General features: G+C 33.9%; 2 protein-coding genes across 4 annotated transcripts in view; one reads left to right on the forward strand and one right to left on the reverse strand.

Moving 5' to 3' along the window:
* Window positions 1-24,120, reverse strand: part of LOC128188206 (uncharacterized) — a 52,404-nt gene that overhangs the window by 22,608 nt on the left and 5,676 nt on the right. For all 3 annotated transcript variants that reach the window (XM_052859119.1, XM_052859120.1, XM_052859121.1), the window contains exons 7-15: window positions 22,950-23,148; window positions 20,731-20,865; window positions 19,563-19,651; window positions 19,301-19,438; window positions 17,620-17,715; window positions 13,701-13,784; window positions 12,083-12,228; window positions 7,599-7,704; window positions 6,644-6,811 (exon numbers count right to left, since the gene is read on the reverse strand). In XM_052859119.1, the coding sequence (XP_052715079.1) occupies window positions 6,644-6,811; window positions 7,599-7,704; window positions 12,083-12,228; window positions 13,701-13,784; window positions 17,620-17,715; window positions 19,301-19,438; window positions 19,563-19,651; window positions 20,731-20,865; window positions 22,950-23,148 (1,161 nt within the window). The remainder of the gene's footprint in view (window positions 1-6,643; window positions 6,812-7,598; window positions 7,705-12,082; window positions 12,229-13,700; window positions 13,785-17,619; window positions 17,716-19,300; window positions 19,439-19,562; window positions 19,652-20,730; window positions 20,866-22,949; window positions 23,149-24,120) is intronic.
* LOC128188209 (uncharacterized) lies at window positions 1,095-3,737 on the forward strand. The gene is made up of 4 exons (XM_052859123.1): window positions 1,095-1,454; window positions 1,590-1,804; window positions 1,995-2,121; window positions 2,293-3,737. The coding sequence occupies exons 1-4, from the start codon at window positions 1,410-1,412 to the stop codon at window positions 2,707-2,709; spliced, it is 804 nt and encodes a 267-aa protein (XP_052715083.1). The 5' UTR covers window positions 1,095-1,409; the 3' UTR covers window positions 2,710-3,737.

Genomic DNA, 24,120 nt, shown 5'->3' on the forward strand with positions numbered 1-24,120 from the left:
ATTCAGGAACACGTACTTGTGTAAAAAAAACCGCTTGCATCTTTCCATTCGTTTAATGCATTTCACCGTTTGACAAAAAACCCACAACTAGCTACTTATACATGCTATCAATTATTCTACATATAAAGGTATAGGAATATATATTTACTTACGTACGTACAATGTTATCGTTGCCATAATTTAGTTTTTTTCTGTTTGTTAGCAATGTTCATGTATCTCATATTCTACTGCAATTGAATAATATCGTGGTACATAGAAATAATGCTTTTTAAAAATGCAGACTTTGCTGGTAAATTCTATTGGCAAAATACTGAAAGAACTCAAGATTCCATGTACAGATTTAACTGACGTCGCAAACGTCAAACTATGACGTCATTGATGATGCACGATGTAAGCATGAAAACAGAGTATAAAATTACTAGAAAAAACATGTTAGAGTTCAGTTTATATGCATTTCTTCCTCAAATATTTAATGAAATGATGATTTTGAAAATAATCACAAATAATTCTTTATCATTATTAATTAAATTCTGCTATTTCAATAAAAAGGAAGCAAATAATTACCCTAAAAGAGTGGTCTGTTTTATTTTCTGTTACTAAAATTTTCAAAATTTGTAAAATACATATTGGCCACACTTGGGTACCTCTACGAAATTTTGCAGGCAGAAGCATTTATGCAATATCTCTCAGTTTTAAAAGTTTCAAAGAGGTACTCAAGTGTGGCCACATTCAAATTTGGGAAAAACTGCAGTAAAATCTATAATTTTCAGCTATTTTTAACGATCATAGTATGTTTGATGATGCGCATGTGCTAAACGGTGGGGCCGAAGTGAAAAAAATTCATATGCATAGAAGCAGAATATTGTGCCCTACATTATAAGTAATTACAATTTGTATTGTTTCAAACTTGAGTTTTGTGAAAATTTTAAGGCACATTTTGATGCTTCGTGGCTCTAGCTCTTTAAATCCCCTTAGGCTAAGGATGCTTTGTGCCAAGTTTGGTTGAAATTGGCCCAGTGGTTCTTGAGAAGATATTAAAAATGTGAAAAGTTTACAGACAGACGGACAGACGGACGGACGGACAGACAGACAGACAAACGGACGACGGACAAAATGTGATCAGAATAGCTCACTTGAGCTTTCAGCTCGGTGAGCTAACAATTGCACAAAGTTCAAAGCCTCTTGGACCACCCGACTTTGAAGTACAGGGAGGTACACTCAGTGCGTTGGATGTCATTTTATGAAGCATTAGAAGCAGTGTTTAGAACATTAGATCCCTTACTCACTTACCTTCACAGCAGAGGTCTAAAGGATCCAACCGCAAAGGGTTTGTTAAAGTCCCTGGCCACAACACAGTTCTTGTACATAACTCACATGATGATGGATGTCATTCCTATTGTCTCAAAACTATGCCTTACCTTCAAAGCGAGCAACTTGATGTGGCAAAAGCAAAGGTATGCTGTTGTTTACATTTCGCCAAAATACAGCTATATTTACCAATCAATGTATACTTTTTAAAATTCAGATGATTATGAAATGTCATTATAATTTTACATAAAATTATTTATTTTGATTTCAATATCCTTTAGGTATCACTCAACCTTTGCATCACTGATCTGGAGGCTTACAAGAATGAGCAAGTCTTGTACAAGACACATGTGGAGGAGTACTTCGAGACTGTTGTCCAAAATGAGCAGGATGGCCATTACTACTTTAAGGAACACAGGCTGCTGAACACCAATGCCAATTTAAAGGCACTGAGGAGTTCCTTTGTTAACAAACTTATTGAAAACATTAAAAGCAGGTAAAGTAACATAAAAAATAAAAATTAAATTTCATTATGGGGTGAATATAAAAACATCTCATCAAAAAAGATATTTTTTAAATTCTATAAACAAATATGAAATACATTGATCATAATTGTTAATAATATTAAATTTAGAAAATGAATATTATTTTATTTTGTTCTATAATTTTTAAAATTTTACATACAGATTTCCTAAAAAGAGTCTCCTTGATTCTTTCTATGTTTTGTCAATGCGAACCATAAACTTTGAAGATCTTAACACTTATGGAAATGAGGAAATACTGAAACTGGTGTCTTTCTATGGAGAGAAACAGGTATATGACTGCAATCAATTTTATTTATTAATCTTCTTGGGATTTTAATCAAAATCATAAATTAAATATGAAAAAGGCATTGTATGAAATGCAACTAAAATTAAGTGTATCATTTGTAAATCTAATATGAAGTTTTCTTGATCTTCTCCTCTTCTTGAATTTTGTCTTTAGTATCATAAGGGTTCCACATCAGACCCGATTCTTGACAAGGATGCTGTCCTACGCCAGTGGTCAGAGGCCAAAACTATTGTTAAGGAGGCTCGATACCCTGTTGACAACATGGAGGCTTTGTGGGGCCTACTGATAAAGCACCATGCTGAAGATATACCTGAACTGATAAAGCTTGCACTCATAGCTCTAGTCCTCCCACTACCTACAGCTGGTTGTGAGAGGGTCTTTAGTCAGCAAAACATTATAGTTTATAATAAACTGAGAAACAGACTGTCTCCTGCACAAAGTGAAAAACTTCTGAAAATTCGACTGGAAGGGAAGGGGGTTACTGTTCATGACTTTCACCGTTCATTGATATCTTTTCACAAACAGAAACAAGAGGCCCATGGGCCACATCGCTCACCTGAGGAACAATAGGTATGATAAAGTCAGCTTAATGGAGTCATAATAAAAACAATCTGGACAATGTACAATAATACATGTAGATCCTGTATAAATAAAATCCATTTTCCCCCCTTGGAACTGGGATAGCCCCGATTACTGCCAATATTTACAAGAGCAGACTTTAATTACCGCTCCTGCACATGTATAGGGACTCAACGTTACGCAGGCAGGGATGTCCGCACACCTACGCAACTCAACAGGTACCAACGTTAACGCAAGCAGGAATGACCACACACTTGCGCCAACAGCTCAACTTAACACAAGCAAGTATGACCGCACGCTAGTATTAATGCGACACAGGGCAGGAAAGAGCGCACACTCTGTGTCATAGGTTAGAAAACACTAAGATTAGATAGAGAAGGGATGTCCACACACTCAATCTATCTGTAATTGTTCAAGTTTAACCCAAAACAGTCGGACATTGTAGTGCAAGAGACACTGTCCCTATATATGTGCCGGCCTAAAATAATTCATAGTATCTAAAAATTGGAAATCAAAAATAAACTAACTAATCCGGCCTAACCCAAAACTACTTATGCAGAACAACTTATATACATTGAATATTTATTATTGTATAAAAATAATCATCACAATAATTGGTTAACAGTGGATGCATTAATTAAAATAATCAAGAATCAATAAATCAAGGGCAATAACTCAATACAGTAATACAAAAAGATTTTAATGAAAAAATAGCTGCCTGCCTCAATTTTATAGTCATATCACATGTTGAGTATTGCAGTTTTCAAAAAGATCCTTTTCAATTGTTTATATATGGGATATTTAGCTGCATCAAACTCTGAACCTTCTTGTGAGGCCGAAGAATTGTCCTGGAGCCAAAGTCTTAACAATTATAAAGAATCATCTTGCTGATCCGTTTCTAAGAAGAAGATTTTTAAAGATTTGCTCTATATATTCCTATGTAAAACTTTAACACCCCCCCCCCAATGTGGCCTCACCCTACCCCCAGGGATCATGATTTTCACAACTTTCAATCTACACTACCTGAGGATAATTCCACACAAGTTTCAGCTTTCATGGCTTATTAGTTTCTGAGATGAAGATTTTTAAATATTTACTCTATATATTCCTATGTAAAACTTCAACCCCCCCCCCCCCCCATTGTGCCGCACCCTACCCCCAGGGATCATGATTCACAACTTTGAATCTACACTGCCTGAGGATGCTTCCACAAAAGTTTCAGCTTTCCTGGCTGAATAGTTTCTGAGAAGAAGATTTTTAAAGATTTACTCTATATATTTCTATGTAAAATTTTAACACCCCCCCCCCAATGTGGCCTCACCCTACCCCCAGGGATCATGATTCACAACTTTGAATCTACACTACCTGAGGATGCTTCCACATAAGTTTCAGCTTTCCTGGCTGATTAGTTTTTGAGAAGATGATTTTTAAAGATTTACTCTATATTTTCCTATGTAAAACTTCGACCCCCCATTGTGGCCCCATCCTACCCCCAGGGGTCATGATTTTCTCAACTTTGAATCTACACTACCTGAGGATGCTTCCACACAAGTTTCAGCTTTCCTGGCTGTTTAGTTTCTGAGAAGAAGATTTTTAAAGATTTACTCTATATATTCCTATGTAAAACTTCAACCCCCATTGTGGCCCCACCCTACCCCCGGGGGTCATGAATTTCACAACTTTGAATCTACACTACCTGAGGATGCTTCCACACAAGTTTCAGCTTTCCTGGCTGTTTAGTTTCTGAGAAGAAGATTTTTAAAGATTTACTCTATATATTCCTATGTAAAACTTCGACCCCCCCATTGTGGCCCCATCCTACACCCTGGGGTCATGATTTTCACAACTTTGAATCTACACTACCTGAGGATGCTTCCACACAAGTTTCAGCTTTCCTGGCTGTTTAGTTTCTGAGAAGAAGATTTTTAAAGATTTACTCTATATATTCCTATGTTAAAACTTCAACCCCCATTGTGGCCCCACCCTACCCCCGGGGGTCATGAATTTCACAACTTTGAATCTACACTGCCTGAGGATGCTTCCACAAAAGTTTCAGCTTTCCTGGCTGAATAGTTTCTGAGGAGAAAATTTTTAAAGATTTACTCTATATATTTCTATGTAAAATTTTAACACCCCCCCCCCCCCCCAATGTGGCCTCACCCTACCCCCAGGGATCATGATTCACAACTTTGAATTTACACTACCTGAGGATGCTTCCACATAAGTTTCAGCTTTCCTGGCTGATTAGTTTTTGAGAAGATGATTTTTAAAGATTTACTCTATATTTTCCTATGTAAAACTTCGACCCCCCATTGTGGCCCCACCCTACCCCCAGGGGTCATGATTTTCTCAACTTTGAATCTACACTACCTGAGGATGCTTCCACACAAGTTTCAGCTTTCCTGGCTGTTTAGTTTCTGAGAAGAAGATTTTTAAAGATTTACTCTATATATTCCTATGTAAAACTTCAACCCCCATTGTGGCCCCACCCTACCCCCGGGGGTCATGAATTTCACAACTTTGAATCTACACTACCTGAGGATGCTTCCACACAAGTTTCAGCTTTCCTGGCTCTTTAGTTTCTGAGAAGAAGATTTTTAAAGATTTACTCTATATATTCCTATGTAAAACTTCGACCCCCCATTGTGGCCCCATCCTACACCCTGGGGTCATGATTTTCACAACTTTGAATTTACACTACCTGAGGATGCTTCCACACAAGTTTCAGCTTTCCTGGCTGTTTAGTTTCTGAGAAGAAGATTTTTAAAGATTTACTCTATATATTCCTATGTTAAAACTTCAACCCCCATTGTGGCCCCACCCTACCCCCGGAGGTCATGAATTTCACAACTTTGAATCTACACTACCTGAGGATGCTTCCACACAAGTTTCAGCTTTCCTGGCTGTTTAGTTTCTGAGAAGAAGATTTTTAAAGATTTACTCTATATATTCCTATGTAAAACTTCGACCCCCTATTGTGGCCCCACCCTACCCCCGGGGGTCATGAATTTCACAACTTTGAATCTACACTACCTGAGGATGCTTCCACACAAGTTTCAGCTTTCCTGGCTTTCTGGTTCTTGAGAAGAAGATTTTTGAAAAATTCTCGAAATTTTTCATTAATTTCTAATTATCTCCCCTTGAAAACGGGTGTGGCCCTTAATTTTCACAACTTTGAATCCCCTTTGCCTAAGGATGATTTGTGCCAAGTTTGGTTGAAATTGGCCAAGTAGTTCTTGAGAAGATGTTGAAAATGTGAAAAGTTTACGGACAGACGGACAGACGGACGGACAGACGGACAGACGGACGACAGACAAAATGTGATCAGAATAGCTCACTTGAGCTTTCAGCTCAGGTGAGCTAAAAACGATTGATCAAATCAAGTGTTTAATTTCAATAAAACGTGGTAAAACAGTGTTGTTTATCATATATTTTCTGTTTATTTTTCATATGGCCCCAATAAATAAATAGATGGCCCATTCAATATAAAAATGGCCCATTAAAGTTATTAACTGTGGGGCCATTGTCCCATTGACATTATTGGCCTTCCCAATCACTGTTTTAACAAAATTGAATCCCTTTTACCCAACAATGCTTTGAGCCAAGTTTAGTTGAAATTGGCCAAGTGGTTCTGAGGAAGTCAAAAATGTACACAGAGTTCACAGAGTTCACAGATAGACAGACAGGCAGATGGACGCTGGACAAAAAGTGATCAGAAAGGCTCACTTGGTTTTCAGCAAAGTGAGCTAAAAAAAGATTGCTACATCACTCTAGCAGTGCATAGCCTTTAGAGGCTAATTTATATCTTAAATTGAACGTTAACATTAGTTTGCTCCTGTGGATAACCCCAATACACATTTGACTGTATAGGTGAAATGTTTGGAAAGACACCTTTCAAAAGTTGTAATGTCTCATCATACCTTACCTCTAACCATTTGTTTTTTTTGTTGGTTCCTCTATAATTTTCTTGAATTCTGTCGGTAAACAAATGTCTTTCCATCACTCTCTTCCAGTGATCAGTGCTCAATCCTTTCAAATCATAGGTAGAATCAATTCCAATCCATCCTTTAAATGCTGTACTACAAGGCAACGCCTGAAAAATGACAGAAAATTAGTAACATCTGCATTCATCATACCTTTAATATCAAATCGTTAAGTTTGAAATATTTTTGATAATCTGGCACATACAGAAACTAATCAATGAAAAATCCTAGATAGGATGAAGATATTAATACCATACTTTGCAGAACATATAGTATGAACTGTGGTTTAATAACATGCACACCCCCTCCCAACACACACTTTGGGTCTGAAAAGTTAGGGGGAGTGTAGTTTGGTTTTATTATAAACTAATACTTTTGATTAGGTGGAAATTCTGACTTTCAAAATAATGTTTATTTGCAGGGAAAATCTTTGAAGAAATGCTGAAATTGAAATCTCACATAATTTTCCCAATGTTGATTTTTTCTTGTTTATAATAAAATCATTGTAAATAATGTTGATTGATTTTAATTTTTAGGGACATCTGAACTCGTAAAAAATTAACGAGTAAAAATTTACAACAGTAAGAATCCTATAGTGTTGTTTCATTCACAGCAGAAAAAATATTAACCCATCATACGGTATGTATTTTGATATAAACAATCAGAAATCAATATATACAGTTTAGTATAAGTATATACATGTATATACATTTCATAAAATAATAAGCTATTCAGCATTAAATCCTTTGCTTCAGCTGAAAGAAAACCTGGTAAAATAACCACCGTGGAGTATAGTACATACCCCACTCTTACAAAGAAATATTATAGAAAAAAGTGCCTTGTAGTCAACCAATTACAGTATATCATGACTATATAATTTTGACCATAACTGCTTACATTTGGATCTCGGCACCCTTTATAATACTGGTTCTCATATGGGAAGTACCAGCCATACTGTCCTATAGCTCCCCACTGATAACCATCGTATGATGTCATGTTGTTGCTAGCAAAAAAAAAATAACTGGTTTAAATTGCTTCATTAAAATCAAAACAGAGGATTATCATCCACTCAAGGCTGGTGTATAAATTAGTGATATTTAATCAATTTAAAATGATTTTAAAACTTGAAAAATGACTCTAAAAGAGCTAGAGCCCTGAAGCATCAAAAATTGCCCTATCATTAAAACTTACCATATTTTGGTAAAATATAGTGTAGAATCGTAGCTTTTCATAACTGTTTTTCTTTTTTCGATATCTGTCATACTTTTTTATAAACGGAGTTTACAATATGGCATTGTTTTGATGAAAAATGTAGAACAGACGTCATTTTTGTTTAGTAACGTCATGAAATGATAAAACTACATATGACTTGAATCTAAAGAAATAAAGAAAAAAACAAATGAAATTATCATGTAGACATTATAATTAACTCATGAAAATAAATTTATTGATGAAAATACCATGAAAAGCTTAATTACAATAAAGTTTAAAAAATATTACAGGGACCAGTGCTGAAGGTCAATATAACGGCGGTACATTTAAATATGTCTGTGTCTTGAAAGTTCTTTATTCTGCAATTTGAAACTGCATGAAGTAATGCTGATGATGCGCAGTGTATAACTGAGGATTAATCATTGAATTCTACCAATGTAATCTCAAATTATTAATAATAAATATATAAATATGACTGAGACACGGTAATTGAATTTAATGGAGATATATGTAATCTCGAATTTTGATGCATTACTGTAACAGTCTGTGTACATTATTCTACATGATTATTTTACTTATTTCAAGGCTTCGATATTTTCACCCAATCCTGGCGCTATACAGCAGTTAGATGCTAGGGTTCAGTCCTTTGAAATGTTTTATTTTCACATTTTTCCGTGGGCTCACCGTGCGTTCATGTGCGCTCACCGTGCGTTCACTTGCGCTCTCCGCTCCGTTCCTGCTCATCGTTCACAAAACGCCCATCGTGCGTTCACAAAGATTTCGCCTTGCGCTCACTGCGTTTGTTTAGTGTTCACTTATTGTTTAGTCAGATAATATTATATTTAGGCTTATAACAATACGAAGAGTACATATATCGTTCAACGTTCACTTTGCGCTTGCGTTTGCGCTCTGTGTTCGCTCACAGTTCACCGTTCATAAGCGTTATCCAAATTCGGATAAGCGCGCACTCACCGTTCGTTTAGAGTGCACTCACTGTGCGCTCACCGTTCACGAACTGTTCAAGTGAAAAATAAAACCTTTTGGCGACTGTATATATGTAATGGATATACTAGTATGCCGAAACCAGTTCTGTATGAAATAATATAAAACAGTTTCGAGGCCCGTTATAGGGCCGAGAACTGTGATATATTTTCATACAGAAGTGTTTGAGGCATATATCGTACTTAAATCACTCCATTGAATATCATTGTTGATTCCTGACACAGTCCGATTTTAAAGAATAACAGTATTGAAACAACTGGTAATGGTCTGATATTAGGAAGCTCTCTAATATATCGGACTGTCACAAGTAAAATTTTTGACTGCTGGAACAAGGGAATGACATTTGCAGCAGTGTTTTAATGTTCATTAATTAAATGAAAAAGAATACCGATTTCTTTAAAAATATTCTTATGAGTTAATTATTCCTTATAAATGACATAACGTCTATTCATTTACATTTCATTTTTTCTAGTGATATTCATGTCTTTTGAGAATTGTTACAAGTGATAAGCTATCCGTAAATGTCTTGAGAACTAAAATCATATTTCAGAGAGAGAGAGAGAGAGAGAGAGAATGAGAATGTGGGTTTACTATTTTGAAGCCAAGATAGGTTAAAATGAACATTCTTATTTAAAACATCAAGCAGTAGCACATAAATAATGTTATAAAATTGTCTTGAAAAGTCGAATTCATAGCAAGCATGTAGAATTTGTGTTATCATATATATATAGATTTGTAATGAAATCGGCTGTAAATCGATTTTTTCAGAGGGTAGGGAAGGGGGGGGGGGGGGGGTGAATGGAAACAAATACTGCTTTAAATCTCTCTATACTCATCGTTGTTTTTTTTTTTTAAAAAAGGGCCAGGCAATCTGAATTTTTTCTTTATGCCATACAAGAAAAACTTTAATTAGATTTAATACGCATAAAATTATCAAAGATAATTTCAATCGAGAATTTTATAGGCATAAGTAAGTCACCGATGTACACACATTTAGGGTGAATTTTTATTTTATTGGACAAGTTATCAACATCGCAAGTAGGATTATACTTCTATATAGTGCACATGCTGATAATGTATTCTAAGCTGTGTATACCAAAAGCCGTCGTCATCGAAACGGATACAATCGATCTTTTAAGAAAGGAGTGTAACTGCATGTAACGGTTCACCAGAAATACATTGACCACGCGACGAATCAACACTGATCAACTGGTGGCTGATAAAGAAAAGACGAATGCATTGGCAAAATGTTTTATGCAAGGGACGATGGCTTAATATTCAATTACAGCTGTACTTAGGAATTAAATAATCAAGTTTTTAGACGGAATAACTTAAGTTTATCATAATTATATGTACATGTTTACACGTGATGTCGACTGTCTTTCTCCCGCCAGGGGCGTAGCCAAGGCTTCCTTATTGTGGAAGCAAACTAAGGCAGGGGATTTGGGGACGCCTTGATCCCCCCCCCCCAATGGGTTCAGAGCGAAGCCATGATGGGGGCCCAGGGGGCGCCCGGAAGCTGGCGAGTTTTAGGCATTTCAAACACTTAATTTGGAGTATCAATAAAAAGAAGTTTCATCAAAATAACATTAATTTTTAATGTGTAAAATGCTTACTTCAACATCATCATAATATTAACGATACAGAAAAAAAAAGTAGTGCCTTATTTATTATGTAATTAATTTAATCTATTTATTCTATATCTAAAAAGTCTTGTGCTTTCTCTCCTAATGGTCTATAACATTTTTGTCTACATAAATACTCATATATTTAAACTTTAAGATTCCGTTATTTCGATCTCGATAATCTATTCATAATCATTGTCAACCCATCACTCAGGCTATAGAATTGCATGCAAATAATAAAAGAATATAACAGAAGAGCAATTTTTTTTTATTTATTGAAAAAGAAAGGCAAGTCGTCTGCGCTATTTCTCAGCAAATTCTGAGATAACAGCGGCTTAGTTTAGTTTTTATTCCTAAAAGAAAGTTTTCATTAATCAGCATTATTTAAATTCTATTTTTATTCTTTTAATTTATTTCTTTTTTCTTTTCTGAAAATGATATGGAAGCACTTGTGTACGCCTAGCTACGCGCCTGCCCGCGGTATTCAGGAACACATACTTGTGTTAAAAAAATATCGCTTGCATCTCTTCTTTCGTTTAATGCATTTCACCGTTTGACAAAAAACCCACAACTAGCTACTTATACATGCTATCGCTTATTCTATATAAAGGTATAGGAATATATATTTACTTACGTACGTACAATGTTAACTTTGCCAATTTAATTTTTTTTCTGTTTGTTAGCAATGTTCACGTATCTCATATTCTACTGCAATTGAATAATACCGTGGTACATAGAAATAATGCTTTTTAAAAATGCAGACTTAACTGGTAAATTCTATTGGCAAAATACTGAAAGAACTCAAGATTCCATTTACAGATTCAACTGACGTCGCAAACGTCAAACTATGACGTCATTGATGATGCACGATGTAAGCATGAATACACAGTATAAAATTATTATATAAAACATGTTAAAGTTCAGTTTATATGCATTTCTTCCTCTAATATTTAATAAAATGATGATTTTGTAAATAATCACAAATAATTCTTTATCATTATTAATTAAATTCTGCTATTTCAATAAAAAGGAAGCAAATAATTACCCTCAAATAGAGTGGCCTGTTTTATTTTCTGCTACTAAAATTTTCAAAATTTGTAAAATACACATTGGCCACACTTGAGTACCTCTACGAAATTTTGCAGGCAGAAGCATTTCTGCAATATCTCTCAGTTTTAAAAGTTTCAAAGAGGTACTCAAGTGTGGCCACTTTCAAATTTGGGAAATACTGCAATAAAATCTACAATTTTCAGCTATTTTTAACGATCATAGTATGTTTGATGATGCGCATGTGCTAAACGGTGGGGCCGATGTGAAAAAATTTCATATGCATAGAAGCAGAATATTGTGCCCTACATTATAAGTGATTACAATTTGTATTGTTTCAAACTTGAGTTTTGTGAAAATTTTAAGGCACATTTTGATGCTTCGTGGCTCTAGTTCTTTTCACTCAAGATGTTGATAATGATTCCAAGACGTATCATAAGAACAGTCACATTTACAAATTTTGAAAAATTGAGCAATAGGCCTAGTAAAACTTACTCTCGAGCCTCACAGAGTGTTAATGCCATAAGAGGTGGAATCATAAACATCCATATCACTCTTACTCCATAGGACTTGATCTTGTCCATGTAAGATTGCAATAGTCCAGCTTTATAAAGTGGTGGAGGCAAAAATGGAATAGAAATCTGTAAAATACCAAATAGGACACCAAAGCCTTAAATAAGCGGTCTACATCTACACATCCTAAATACCTACAAAGTTTTACTTACTTCCATGCACTTACAAACTGTTCATTTTTATATCTACCGGTAAATTCCCATAAAAATAATGTTTATAATTTTTCAACATAAGGCCTCCATCTTCTACAATCAGATTTGACAAGGGTCAGTCAAAACATTACCCAGAAACTTTTCAGGAATTAACGCCGATTAAAAGCTTCTATGCAGTTCACGGGAAATCAAAATAGTGGCCATATGAATTAGAAATTAATTGTGATCTGAAGATCGACACCAAATTTTGTGCAAATGAAATCTTAACGATATCAAGCATTGCAAACAAGATATCTGTGAGCCAATGCTCACTAGTGATACCCCCGCTCCGATGTGAATATGCAAAATAAGAAATATATCCCACGATATGGCATGCCTAAACAAATAGTGTGTTAAAATTTCAAGCATCTGCGATAAATAGCTGCTGAGAAATCTTTGAGGATAATTTGTTTGAAAATTTTGGCTAAAATAAACAAAGTCTTCATTTAACAGAAAGTTAACGTCTGATTGATACAATAATATATGCCACGATATGGCATGCCTTAACAAACACCGTGTAAAAATTTCAAGCATCTGCGATAAATAGCTGCTGAGAAATCTTTGACTAAAATTTGTTTGAAAATTATGGCCAAAAATAAACAAAGTCATTATGAAACAGGAAGTTGAGGTCCGATTGATACAAAAATATATCCCATGATATGGCATGCCAAAACAAATAGTGTGTTAAAATTTCAAGCATCTGCAATAAATAGTTGCTGAGAAATCTTTGAGGATAATTTGTTTGAAAATTTTGGCTCAAAATAAACAAAGTACTCATTTAACAGGAAGTTGACGTCCAATTGGTACAAAAATACATCCCACAATATGGAATGCCAATACAAATACTGTGTAAAAATCTTAAGCATCTGCAATAAACAGTTGCTGAGAAATCTTCGACGAAAATTTGTTTGAAAATTTTGGTTAAAAAATAAGCAAAGTCGTCATTTAACAGGAAGTTGACGTCCGATTGGTACAAAAATATATCCCACAATATGGCATGCCTTAATAAACACTGTGTAATAAACACTGTGTAATTTCAAGCATCTGCGATAAATATGTTGCTGAGATAAATGCGACAGAAGTTTTTGTTACGGACGGACAGACCGACAGACACACAAGGGTAAAAGAGTATACCCCCTCTCCTTCGGGGTGGGGGTATAATAAGTTTATTTTCTTGTTACAAAATATCAGGTTGACAGTATAGCTGTGCTTACCCCAAATTATGAAAAAAAATTGTATTTAAAGTGGATTTAGCAAATCAATAAAGCTTATAAAAATATAGAGTATTTCCAGTGTGTTGTACACACTTTTATATCCTTTTTTATATAAAATACAATATACCGTTTTACCTCAGCAACAAATTCAAGTCCAAAGTCTTTGGCTTTCTGAATAAGGATGTTGTTAACTCTGTAAGTAGACTGCCGAACTATGAGCTAAAGGAAAAAATGTAAAATATCAATGAACATTGATGTACCATCTATTTTATCAAATATCAATGTTATACTTTCAAAAACCATTAACTTTAGATTTGTTGTTATTTGGAGATGATGACATATCATATGATGAAAATACTGTACTATTTAAATTAGTTCATAACTACATTGTAAAATCTAAGAGATTTTAAATTAAAATTATCATAACTGTAGCTACATATCTATTTAAAGCATGTACATAAAAGTAGTATACTTATGCTGCAATTGTACTATTTAAGTTTTTGATTTATTTTTTCTCTTTCTCGCAAACCGGTTTTTGCCAACCCCCTCTTCTTCTTTTTTTTTTGTCAATCTGAATATAGATATTTTTATACATATGTCTTTATGCTTCATCATACAATTCTTTACATGTATTACCTTGCAGCTTATGGAGAAGGCTTACATAGGCATTGCCTGCTGCCTAATCCTTTTATGTAAATGTATATATGTACAATAAATTACAGGTAACTCTCAATAACTCGAAGTCCATGGGACTGAGGAAAAAGTTCAAGGTTTCAAGAGTTTGAGTTTTCAAGAGTTCGAAATTTTCTGGGTTGACCGACGGGTTTTAAATTTAGTCTTACCGGATGTTATGATTAAGACATTTATTTAGTGCTAACCTTACGCACGTGCTTAAACAACATTTTCTTTTCACTAAAGAATAAAGAAATGGATGTTTTAAACTAAACAAAAACAACTATTAAATAATTTCTTAATAATTATTTATTTTATGCATCATATTAAGACCAGATTGCTCTTTACTGCGATACGATCGACATGGCATAAATGTGATAATTGAGAATCACCAATTGTTTCCACTGTACGGGTCCTTCACCAGCTGTAAGAACTTGTTCAGCAATAATCATAATAATGACAATGATGCTCATAAGCATAATTTTTACAGTTTTATAATTCTAAAATTTGACCATGGCTCAATATTATCGTTTCGCCTAATTAATTTCTCATTTTCATTGCGTCTCCAAATTACCGTAAAATGATTGGTGTTGATTATAGATTAGGGATCGGCATGGGCAATCATCAAACAATTATCACCTTGCAATACAAGTGTCGCCTGAATAAACAACCCGTGACACGGGTCCCGCGTCTAATGCCTGGAGCCATTTTAATGACCCAGTAGGTGTTACATGTAATTAGGTATAGAGCTTGAAGATACACGGCGAATTCGAGGTATCGAGATTAAGAAACTATAGATTATGAAAAACAGGACTGCAGTTTGACTTCGAGTGATCAAGGGTTTCGAGAGATCAAGAGTTCGAGAAATCAAGAGTAAATTTGCTTAGTTATATAGGGAAAAAAATCGGGATCCTAGACTCACTTTGAGCGATCAAGAACTTCGAGCGAGGGAAGTTCGAGCCATCGAGAGTTACCTGTATGTTCAAATCGGTAAAAAAACATTGACGTACAATCATTTCTTACAGATTAAATTAAATACTTCTTATGATCATTGTACATACAATGCCAATATAATCAATATAAATGAAAGAAAATGTCTCCAATTGATGCTCTGAAAGTTTCCTGGGATAATTTTCAAAGAACACTGCAAAATATGAACCTTTGATATGATGTAATATCCATCTTGTATCTATGCATCCAAGCAGGTTTACATGTCAAATTAATCTTGTACACAAACTATCCAAAAACCATGGTTAAAATGGTTTCATTTCAATTGATTTAAAGGGAAGTTACTCTTCAAATATAGAAAATTATGTGATAAAAATAATTTCTGTGTATGGGGAAATATTCGCCCCAGTTTTATTTTTGCCCCTTTCATTCTTTTTCTCAGCATATTTTTAGACTTGGCAAAATTCAAATGTCTCAAAATATCTCTCCTTAAAAACAACTGTGTCTCGGCAAATTCAAGACAGGGCAAAACTGTTTGCAAGCGTAAAAGGGGATAAATTACACATCTAGGGCGAAAAATAACCCTGCATGTATACAGTAACATGCATTCATGAAGCCAGATCCAAAAAATCCTAACCTACACTTAAAATACTTCCAATTTATTTGTCATTGGTAGGAATTCATTTCACACCAAAAATTTATGTATTTAATTGTGAGGATGCATGTTTTCATGTACCGTATATCATTTTTTTTTCACGTGTATCCAATTTCCGCTTGGTGCACGAAGATTTCCGAATCGCGGAAAATATAATTCTTTCATTCCTTAAGAAGTAAACAGGTATGTAAAAGTACAATGAACAGTGTTCAGTAAGTTTAGAGTAGAAATTGCGGGATCGGAGGACAAGCGCCAGATAACAGGTATGTAAGCCTTGTAGTTTATTTACTAATCCATTGACAAGCTAATTAAAGCAGTCGCTTTTCTTGTGTAAACTGATGTCTAATTATACCTGAGCTACTGGTTTATGTAATGGTACATGATCTATTTATCTATGACTGTTTGCATCTCTGAAAATAATTATCGGTAATTATTAAACATTAAAGGGGAAGGAAACTAAAAATATGTTGTACAATAAATCAATTAATTATCATCTACTATAATTGTAAATCGTATTTATTTTCATTAAAACCCCCCGGAACAATGAATAAATCAAGAAAATCGATCGCTTAATCTAAATTTCCCGCCGCCATGGGGGCTGCCATTGAACTTTAATCTATGACGTCACACCATCTATTCCGGTTTGTCTTATCAACACAACATCAGTATTAGTAAATCATGATATTCGCTCTAAATGACAAGTTCTGGAAAATTTGAAACAATATTGATTTGAGACCGTTCTTTTACCTTTGCAAACTACAAACTAACGTCAAATGGAGCATATGTTCGTTGAAATCTAAAAGCGGAGGTTAGTGTCGGAGAAATCTCCGCGTAAATGTGGAAATTGTCAACAGATGCCAAGTATCATAGAAAATGTCTGCCGTCGTTATTTTGACATGGTAATTCCGACTTTAAAGAATGAAATTTAAACATCCCGATTACAATTATAACATTTATTCAGTTAGCGAAGAACTTGACTTGGAATAAAAAATTTAATCGATGTCGTTTTCAATTTTGAATGATAGCAGATTAACAGCTGTCATTTACTTATAAAAATGCATATATTTATGCATACAATGATACATGTATTTATTCTTTAGATTGACGTGTAAACTCAAACATTATCAATTTTGTTTAGTCGATTATTTGAGTAACAGAAAGGCATAAAGCAGCGTTAATTACATTCAGAGCACCGTGTACATTCATTTGTATATGTAAACCAAACCGGAATAGATGGTGTGACGTCAATAAAATTAATTTTTTTGGTTTTTAATACAAAAGAGTTCTACATCATGTCAGCCTCCAGTAAATACAATTTCTCCAACTTCAAACGTTCATTAAAGCTTAATTACGTATTTCATTTTCAAAACAGCATGACCACATGTGATAATTTACACCACTTTATTAAAATAAATAAATTATGTTTTTGATTTTCCTTCCCCTTTAAGGAAATTGTGTAAATGGTGTAATTGTCCAAATATTTCATCATATAGAGTGGCAATTTAGATACTTTTACCCTCTTACTTCACAGGTTTAAACAATCTTAAATTATATTTTCACTATGACTTTGAAATAGTGAAAATTTGATTCATGTAAATTTTATATACCATTCTCTGTTTTGAATTGCGAAAAAAACATGACGCAAAAAAAACCTGACATACGGTATCTTATCAGACTATATCTGCATGAAAATATTTTTATTACAGCTTAGACAAAACCAAGTGCTGTTTGTTCCAAAACATATACTAGTACCATATTTTCTCATATCTTGTTGCTTACCATCTTCTTCCAGTTTCGATATGAAGCAGCCATCATGATACTGTGGGACAAGGAGCCTAAATTCCAGGACAGTCTGCTGTAGTAAGGGTACACTTGCTGGAAAAGTCAAATGTAATTTCTAATTACAGAGAGGTTGAGTATTTGAACGTGTATGTCTACGGGTACATGTGGAGTCAAAAGTACAAACTAATGTAAAACAATGATTTAACATTTTCAACTTATTATACTTTCATGTTAAATACTGAAATCTGATACCCTCAGCGTTAGCAACACACTTGGCAATGGGTAACACAACGAATTGTTACATGCGCGTAAATTATGTGCGTACGGTTCGTCTAGAATTCAAGTCATTTCTATACAAAAGCAGTAAAAATTTCACTAAAATTAAGACATTCAGTATAATAAAATAAATATGCCTTTTGGGAGGATAACAGTTAAAATAAACACCCCGAGAAAACCATTGTCAACCTCCGCTTCGCGTCGGTTGACAATGGTTTTCTCGGGGTGTCAATTTCAACTGTTACCCTCCCAAACAGGCACTATTTATATAATGTTAAGCTTACTCTCACTATTTAAAAAATAATTAATTCTATGACTTGGATGAAACTACACACATAGTTGTTCTTAATTTATTGTCTCCTTTACTTAAAGACCCAGCCCATATTACTAGGACATATTTTTCTAACCTTGAATATTCACCTCGTAATAAATACTTTGATATTAATTTGAAGCATTTTAGAAGAGCAAAGGATTTAAAGAGAGAAATTTCCAAAAATGTTTTTACTTAAGCAGTAATAAATTACACTGTATATATAACAGCAAATTTTGGAAAATGAAAACGTAAATACATGTACTAAGAATATCAATAAATGCTTTGGTGGAAAGATGCATTCAATCATTAGGAAAAGAAAAACTATTAAAAACAAATTTAATACCCGATAGATTTTTTAAAATTAATTTTTACTTATCATAAGCAAAAGGGGGGGGGGGCGCAAATCTTCAAGAACAGAAAAACGTCATTTATATGGATAAATTCCGCTCAAGCACTAAGGCGAGAGAAATTTAATTTTTAGTTTTACGGATTTTTTGGTAAAAAATTTGGGTCGGAGGAGGGAAAATAAAAAAAATAAAAAACTGGGGGCAAACTTTTATTAATCAAAATTACATATTATTTGCTTGAACTTATAATATTAAGTTTAATTTGTCCACTATCCATTGTGTACTTTGTGTTTGTTTCAAGATCATTGGTATTAACCTTACTAAACTTGTTCAGGATGACATATTTTCTTTGCTTTTCATAAAAACTTTTAAGCCAAACCATGCATGGCTGACCTCCATCTTAAATACTCCATGTTATAGAGACGCTTACACTTGATTTTAAAAGCTCCCTTTGTCAAACGTTTTGCAGATTTCAAATAAAATAAAGTAATTTTAAAACCAAGATCGGTCAAACTTGAAAATTCCGGAAAAATTTCCGAAGATACGAATTTTTTTTCATTATTTTTTTTTTTACAAAATCGGAAAAATTGGGTCGGCGGATCCGTAAAACTAAAAATTAAATTTCTCTCGCCTAAAACGTGAAAATTATGTCTAAGTATATACTGAGTATCAAGCCAATAAATATCTGTTGTGCATTCAGATTCATTGAACAATAACTAATTTTGCTATTATCAAATGGTACCTTGTCATTAAATTCATACTGATCCTCTCTAGTAGAAATCTGGGGTATTTTGTTAGATAATAGAACTGGAGCTAGTTTCTCTGTTAATGTATTGGATCCAAGCCCAATTATTCCTCTGACTCTTTTATGTGGAGTTGCCTTCAAGTTCAAATAAAACAAATATATTAATTACAGTACATTGTCAAAGATAATTTTACATGCAAGAATTCTGATTTAGATTTTTAATACTACATTCAAAACTGTATAGTAAAACTATACTGACCTCCCCTTCTCTCAGCATAGCATTTAACTGAACAGTTGTAGTAACTTCGTTGTTTTTAGTATCATATGAGTTAATGTGCAGAGTTCTTCCTGTACCGAAACAAAGAAAAAAAATTATATAGAAATTAGTTTTCTAGGCAAATCACAACAATAATCAGTTTTTATAAATTCAGCTGGAAAAATTTACTTAATAGAATGAATTAAATTTCATTTATCATACATCTAAAAGTTTAATATAAGAACAATGAAAGGCTAGCTATTATAATAAGTTCACCTGTTAAGTAAAAAAAATATATTAATGGAAAAATATTACAGCATACAAATTTTGTGCAAAGTAAAAGCAAGGAATGAATTTAATGGGGAAATACTCTGGGTTCATTAAAAGCAACCTGTGGTTGCCAACCTTTATTTAAAAAAAAAATCACAATTTTTAATTTTTCTGGTTCATGGCTTAACACTAACTTCATCTTGGGCATAAAAAATGCTTATACAATGATCTAAATACTAGCAAGGTGTAATGCTGAAGGAAATGCAGAAATTTCTTGGCATTATGTACATGATGAATGGTCTAATAACAAACTACTTTTAAAAATCTGAATGTTGTTGCCAGTCACTATCTGATAAAAAATAACAATGGCAATCCAATCTCTCAAGGGTTTGCCGCTTCATCTGAAGAATACTCCCATTAAAACTGTGAAGTGGGAGAGGACATTTTATGTATACTTGTTGGACAGAACAAAGGATGTTACCAAACTTTGGTGCAAAACAGCCAAGATTATGCAATTGATTGCTCATCCAATATGAGGTAATGAAAGCATCTTGCATGATTTATTACAAATATTCTATTTACCCAAGTTACTTTACATAAATTTTAAAATGTCATTGATCAACACATCAGTTGCACATCAAAAATTATGCAAATATTCCATCTAGCTATTTCGAAAATTTTCAACTGTGTTACGGAAAAAATGCTAGCGAAACTTTAATTTTGCTAGTGCATGTAAATAAATTCCATCAGCTAAAATTTGCTAAATGTCAAAAAAGTTCATTTATTTCGATCCCTGTAAAAATGTCTGGAACATTCTTTTCTAAACTATACATGATTTTAAATTGCACAACCCATTGAACCCAATCCATTTTGCTGGAATACTAAGAAAATGATCAGTCACCTGGTATAAGATGTGAATAAACATTTGCTTTTATATCTTCCAATGCATGCCAGACAAAAGAATCAACATTCGGTCCAGTATCAGAGGTTGATCCAGATGAGTAATAGTTAATGAAATTTCCTAGATAAATGTCATCTACAATATATAAAAAAGAAAAATTAATGAAGGTTGTTAAATTCATATATGTGCCATAACATATATGAATAAAATGAAAGCTATCAATATGACAGCAAACCAGGTTTTCTCTTGTGTGAACAGTATCTGTAATTAATTTGTCAATCCAAAAATTGAAGTATGATGCCTATCTCTATGGTGCATATCTGTACAATTGAACTGCAAATCACTTCCTTAATATTTTGATTAAGTTCAACAGCTGGTATTTTTTTGCAAAAATTGTCATCATGAGGCGACTGGTCACCTGAGTACCATAGCCCTTCAAGTTTCATTTAAAAAGAACATAACATGATAACATGCATACAGTTAATTTCTGAAAGCATACAGTGCACAGCAAATTAAATTATCGGTAGGTCTCCTAAAGCCCTTTTCACAATTGGCACATGAGCACTTTACGGCACTTTGCGATCAGAAATTTTTAGCTCTCGCATTCATTGTATGCGTTTTAGTGTTGCATCAAGACTCCTCAAAATAGTCGACACGCACACTATTCAGATGCGATCAAATGCAATCCAAATTATTGCAGTTTAGCGCACTAACATTAGTACGAATATTTTACAATATTTTGTGTTCTCACAAGAGTGATGCCCGATTCACATGTCACAAGTTTCAAATTTTGGTAGAGGGCTTCATGATTGATGAATATCATAACCATGCATTCAGTTTTTTCCAACATGTGTGGGAGCACAAAAGAAGATTTCCAAAGTTTTACTACATTTTCATTATATGGCCAAGAATATTTTTGAAAATTTTGCATTATTTTGCTTATCTGGCCCCACACATGAGGTCCTGGGGTGGTATGGTCATAAATTTCACAATTTATTTTCCTTTTATCCTAGAGATGCCGAAATCCCAAAATGGTAGTTATTGGTTTCATTATTTTCAAGATTAAGTTAACTGTAAAATTGTTAACTGACGACACACAAGGCATGACAACTGACAAAGACCAATTGCAATAAGTCACCCAAGTGACTCAGGAGTCACCCAAGTGACTCAGGTGACATAAAAATAAAAAATCCAAGCAAGCAATATGCACATCTCTAATATATGTACAATTTGATCTGCAAAACAAAAACTTCCTATCTTAAAAAACCGTGCAAGTTTTCCAGACAAAAGGGGTACCGTTCTGGCAACAGCCTGCCAACCATTTTTATAATTTAAAAAGCAGAATTTTTTTTTTTGCAGATAACCTGGTTAAATACATCAAACAATGCCAGTGAAAAGTTACTCTCAATGTAAGAAGGCTGCCTGCTGTCTAATATTGTACAGGTAAAAATCTCTGATCACTTTGTTGAATGGTAGGTCACATCAATGCGATTAAAACATTGCTGAAACTGCGATCACAGAGAACTAATCCCATGGTGTATTATAGAAAGGATTGGTTTAAACAAATTTTATTAAATTTATCAAGAGAATTTGAAAAAAGCTCTTACAACTAATTATTTTTCTCCCTAGCAGAAGGGATAAACTAACCTTGGAGGGAAAGTGGATTAATATGGATCTACATTGCCTTCACTGTACCTACAAAGTTCTTTGATTCTGTGCAGCTGTATAAAGCTGAACATGACTTATAAAAGGCAATGCTAGCCATATAACTCTTATCACCACTAACCATTAAAGCCCTATATATATGAAAGGTAACATCAAATATAAAAATCATGCATTATTTACAACCTTAAATTTTTGTTACCATGTGAAAAAGCCCTAAAATCAAGGAATTCAACTTTTTGTCCTGTGTTATTTTCACCCTTCTACACTTGCAAATGGCTTCATCCAGTCTTGAATTTTCCCAGATACAGTAGTGTTAAAAGAGATATAATTTGAAACATTGGACTTTGTCTATAGTCTCAAATTCGCACACCGACAACTTGGGCAAAAGGGGAAAATAAAACAGGGGCGAATATTTCCCTGCATACAGCAATAAATTTGTTGACACTGGGATATTAGTCAACTTTTAAGTTTAACTCAGTTTTATACCAAAAAAAAACTAACTTGTTCAATGACTAAAGCCATTCTAAAATAAAAATTGTTTGGTTTGCACATACCTGTCACATCAAAGGCTGCTGTAGTAGGACTCAATTTCGGGGTGCCTGTTATAGCACTTTTTGCCATAAAGGTCAATTTAACTTGCTCGAATGTTCCACAAATTGACCCAATAAACACCGCTCTGCCATCTTTGGCCTGTACAGTTGCTGAATCATTTGATAAACACACAGTTGAGTTGTTCACCATTACATCTAGGATCTAAAAATTAATTAATACTCTCAGCATTTCCTTAAATTATAAACAATAGGTAAACCAAATTTGCGATAAAGCTTTTAACAATATTCTTGCCGTTTATTTGTATAAAACAGAAGAAAAAGTGAATAAGCTTGCATACCCCACCCTACACTCCCCAATTACTTGACAACGCTACATATAATAAATGGCCTGGGTATATGCATTAAATACAAAAATCATTTGATTTTAAAAAGCGGCATAACTCCTAAACAAGGTCAATGGGCCACATTGCTCACCTGAGAAACAAAAGCCATGTAAAAATCAGCTTTATGGGGTCATGTACAAAAGATTCTTAAAATTTTTTTCATGTACTCTTATGCTATACATTGAGGCTCTAATGAAACTGGATATTATATATATAGCAGCATGTTGAGCATTTCATATCTCAAGAAGGTCAAGATCATGAAGATCAAGAAGAACTATTCATATAAACACTAAGCTACTTCAAACCCAGAATTGCCCAGGGGCCACAGTCTTACAAGTGTGAATCAACAAATGTATGATACTTGTTTATAAATAATACCATATATAATATATTTGAGTTTTTAAGAATAATAAAATTTATTTTCTATGTAAAAATAACACCTTCCCCCATTGTGACCTAATTATTCCCTCAGGATCATGATTTGAACAAACTTCAATTTACACTACCTGATGATGCTTCCACACAAGTTGCAGCATGGTTTATATTCTTATGTAAAAATTTGCCCACCCCCCCCCCCCCTTCCCATTATTACCAAACCCTAACTTTGAAACACACATATTGCCGATGGTTTGCATTGATGCACATCTTCACATTTTGTCCCTAGTACGCAAAAAGTTTTCTTGAAATTCTGTGCAGCAGTTTAAGAGTTGTGCTTATACAATAAAACAGGTCTAACAAATAATTTTTTGACTGACTGATGGGTCAAAAACATTAAATAGTACCCCTCCTAA

Source organism: Crassostrea angulata, chromosome 6 (genome assembly GCF_025612915.1).
Source record: "Crassostrea angulata isolate pt1a10 chromosome 6, ASM2561291v2, whole genome shotgun sequence".
Taxonomy (NCBI): Eukaryota; Metazoa; Mollusca; class Bivalvia; order Ostreida; family Ostreidae; genus Magallana; species Magallana angulata.